The following is a 2,500-nucleotide window of genomic DNA, read 5'->3' as shown; positions in this document are numbered from 1 at the left end:
CCAGTTTCTTTGTTGACATGGTGTCCAGTCTCAGTCGTGGCTCTTCGTAATTCTTAAATATATAATAAATACTTCATCACACAATTTATTTATAAACACTTCCATTAAACATTTAAACCATTAAAACTTTAAAGATATAAACATTATACTTTTAATCTCACCGCCGCATAGCTGTAACACACCCGGAGTCCCGGGGAAGGGTTTAAACGCTCCACTTCCGCACTGCGTCACTTCCGGTTCTGGTGCTCTGAGCTCGGCTGTGTAGGTCTGTTCAGGCTGAGTAATGGATGGATACACACGGATACACACACACACACACACACACACACCCCGGTGAGTTTCTGCCGCATTATTAACACACTGTGTGTTTAATTAAATACAAGTGAAATTAAACTCGTATGATGTTTTGGTCGCGCGCTGTTTATGTGGTCAGTTGTTGATGTGATGTGTAAGGGAGTGTATTTACACTAACACACTAGATAGTGAACACTGTTAGGGTTAGTTGTATTTACACTAACAGAACCAACACTAACACACTAGATAGTGAACACTGTTAGGGTTAGTTGTATTTACACTAACAGAACCAACACTAACACACTAGATAGTGAACACTGTTAGGGTTAGTGCAGTGTGTGTGATTTGAGATGTGTAGTATATTCACTGTAAAGGGAATACAATTCAACTGATGTGTAATCTACTGCATAATACAACTTTTTTACAAGTTACTTTGTCTGCCTACCTGTCTGTCTGTTTACCTGTCTGTCTACCTGTCTGCTTGTCTGTCTGTTTACCTGTCTGTCTGCCTACCTGTTTACCCGGCTGTCTGCCTGTCTGCTTACCTGTCTGTCTGTCTGCCTAAATGCTTGTCTGCCTGTCTGTCTATCTGCCCATTTATCTGTCTGCTTACCTGTCTGTTGTCTGCCTGTTTACCTGTCTGCCGGTCTGTCTGCTTGCCTGCCTACCTGTCTGTCTCTCTGTCTGCTTGCCTGCCTGCCTGCCTGTCTGTCTGTTTACCTGTCTGTCTGCCTGTCTATCTGTCTGTCTCCTAGGTAACAGTGTCTGTAAGTCATGGAGGAAGTGATGGGCTTTAAACAGAAACGAGACTCCTCTGCATCCTGTATGTAAAATTATATCATTCCAAAATATGTCTGTCTACAGATCTGTCTGTCCATCTGTCTGTCCTTTTGACTACATGTCTGTCTAAACTTCTCTCTCTCTCTCAGTGTGTGATGCGGTGTGTAAGAAGTTGAAGGTGAATGGAGAACATGTTGAACTCCTACAGGTTAGTGATCATTTCTGTCACTCCCCCTTCAAGTGCACTAACCCCATGAGCCCTAACCCTGTGACGTCTGCAGGATGAGGACACGCCCCGTCTCTCTCGTCCTGATGATCAGCTCTGCGACAGGATCAGCGTGAGGGACGTGTCCGAGTTACTGCAGTATGTCATGCTGAGGAAACACCTGATGTGAAGAAACCCAGGTCTTTCTCTCTCACTCACACACACACACACACACACACACACACACAGATCAGTTCCCTAAGCTCTACACAAGTGCACGACATGGTGTATAAAATGGTGTGTGTGTGTATGTGTTGGTGCAGTTGGTGTCGTCTCCATCAGGAGGACAGGGTGGAGAGGGTGCACGTGGCCGTGTTCGAGGGCGTGGCCCAGCTCCACTTCTACTCACACTACTCTCAGTTCAAACACCTCCGCTCCAAGTACACTACTGTAAGTGCACTAAGTCACGCTCCAGACAAAAGCAGCCTGTTTTCATGGTAACTGAAAACTTGATCCAGTCCTAGCTTTCTTGGGTGCCTCCTGGATAAACACTGGATAAGACTGTGGTTTAGGACACAGCCCACGACTGCGTGGGATTGGCTGACGCTCTCTGATGATGCCATTTTGTTTTTTGTTACCCTCTCACAGAGATGTACCCTAGCGCCCTCCTCAGGCGACCTCCTGTCCGAACTCTTCAGCTGTGACCTCTCAGCTCCTGACCCCTCGGCCTTGTCTAGTTCAGCGTTCCACACAGTGCCCCCTACAGGTCTGTTCAATCACACTGGAGTTTAATTTTGTATTTAAGCACACTGAGTTTGTGTGTGTGTGTGTGTGTGTGTGTGTGTGTGTGTGTTAGCTGACGTGTGGTATCACCCCGTGGTTCAGCGCTACGGTGTGAAGAAGAAAGGGATGAGCAGCTACCTGCTGACTGAGCAGGAGAGGATTAAGAAGAACTTCCCTGTGAAAGGTGAGAGAAACTATTAATAATAATAATAATAATAATAATAATAATAATAATAAAGAAATGATCATTTCTATTATTAATAATTATTGACACTAACTTGCAGTAAAGCACATTTCCCTGTATCTTCTGCACAGGTGGGCGGGGCTTCGAGTCGTTTGTCTGTACGCAGGCTGATGATCATGTGACCGACAGCAGCCCTCTGTATGGTCTGGACTGTGAGATGGTGAGACATGGAGGAGAAGCTATACTACCCATAA

General features: G+C 45.4%; 2 protein-coding genes and 1 long non-coding RNA gene across 8 annotated transcripts in view; 2 read left to right on the top strand and 1 right to left on the bottom strand.

Annotated features, from left to right (window-relative positions):
• Nucleotides 1-1,461, bottom strand: part of eri2 (ERI1 exoribonuclease family member 2) — a 6,233-nt gene extending 4,772 nt beyond the window's left edge. For 3 of the 6 annotated variants that reach the window (XM_053616294.1, XM_053616298.1, XM_053616299.1), the window contains exons 1-3: nt 1,325-1,461; nt 162-276; nt 1-52 (exon numbers count right to left, since the gene is read on the bottom strand). The exon at nt 1-52 is cut by the window's left edge and continues 4 nt beyond it. In XM_053616294.1, coding sequence (XP_053472269.1) covers nt 1-19 — 19 coding nt within the window. In that variant the 5' untranslated portion in view covers nt 20-52; nt 162-276; nt 1,325-1,461. Of the gene's footprint in view, nt 72-149; nt 277-907; nt 1,068-1,324 lie in introns of those variants that run through there. The other 3 variants (XM_053616296.1, XM_053616295.1, XM_053616297.1) reach the window with 3 other exon arrangements.
• Nucleotides 1,039-1,479, top strand: LOC128602518 (uncharacterized). The gene is made up of 3 exons (XR_008384847.1): nt 1,039-1,117; nt 1,224-1,282; nt 1,356-1,479. It is a non-coding gene; the product is annotated as an uncharacterized LOC128602518 (long non-coding RNA).
• An 82-nt stretch (nt 1,480-1,561) lies between these two features.
• LOC128601847 (RNA exonuclease 5-like) overlaps nt 1,562-2,500 on the top strand; it is a 9,013-nt gene continuing 8,074 nt past the window's right edge. Inside the window, exons 1-4 of the mRNA XM_053615242.1 lie at nt 1,562-1,729; nt 1,928-2,045; nt 2,136-2,246; nt 2,378-2,466. Of these exons, the coding sequence (XP_053471217.1) occupies nt 1,562-1,729; nt 1,928-2,045; nt 2,136-2,246; nt 2,378-2,466 (486 nt within the window). The remainder of the gene's footprint in view (nt 1,730-1,927; nt 2,046-2,135; nt 2,247-2,377; nt 2,467-2,500) is intronic.

The sequence above is a fragment of the Ictalurus furcatus genome, chromosome 26, assembly GCF_023375685.1.
Source record: "Ictalurus furcatus strain D&B chromosome 26, Billie_1.0, whole genome shotgun sequence".
Taxonomy (NCBI): domain Eukaryota; kingdom Metazoa; phylum Chordata; class Actinopteri; order Siluriformes; family Ictaluridae; genus Ictalurus; species Ictalurus furcatus.
This window is presented reverse-complemented; position numbering and strand designations above follow the sequence as displayed.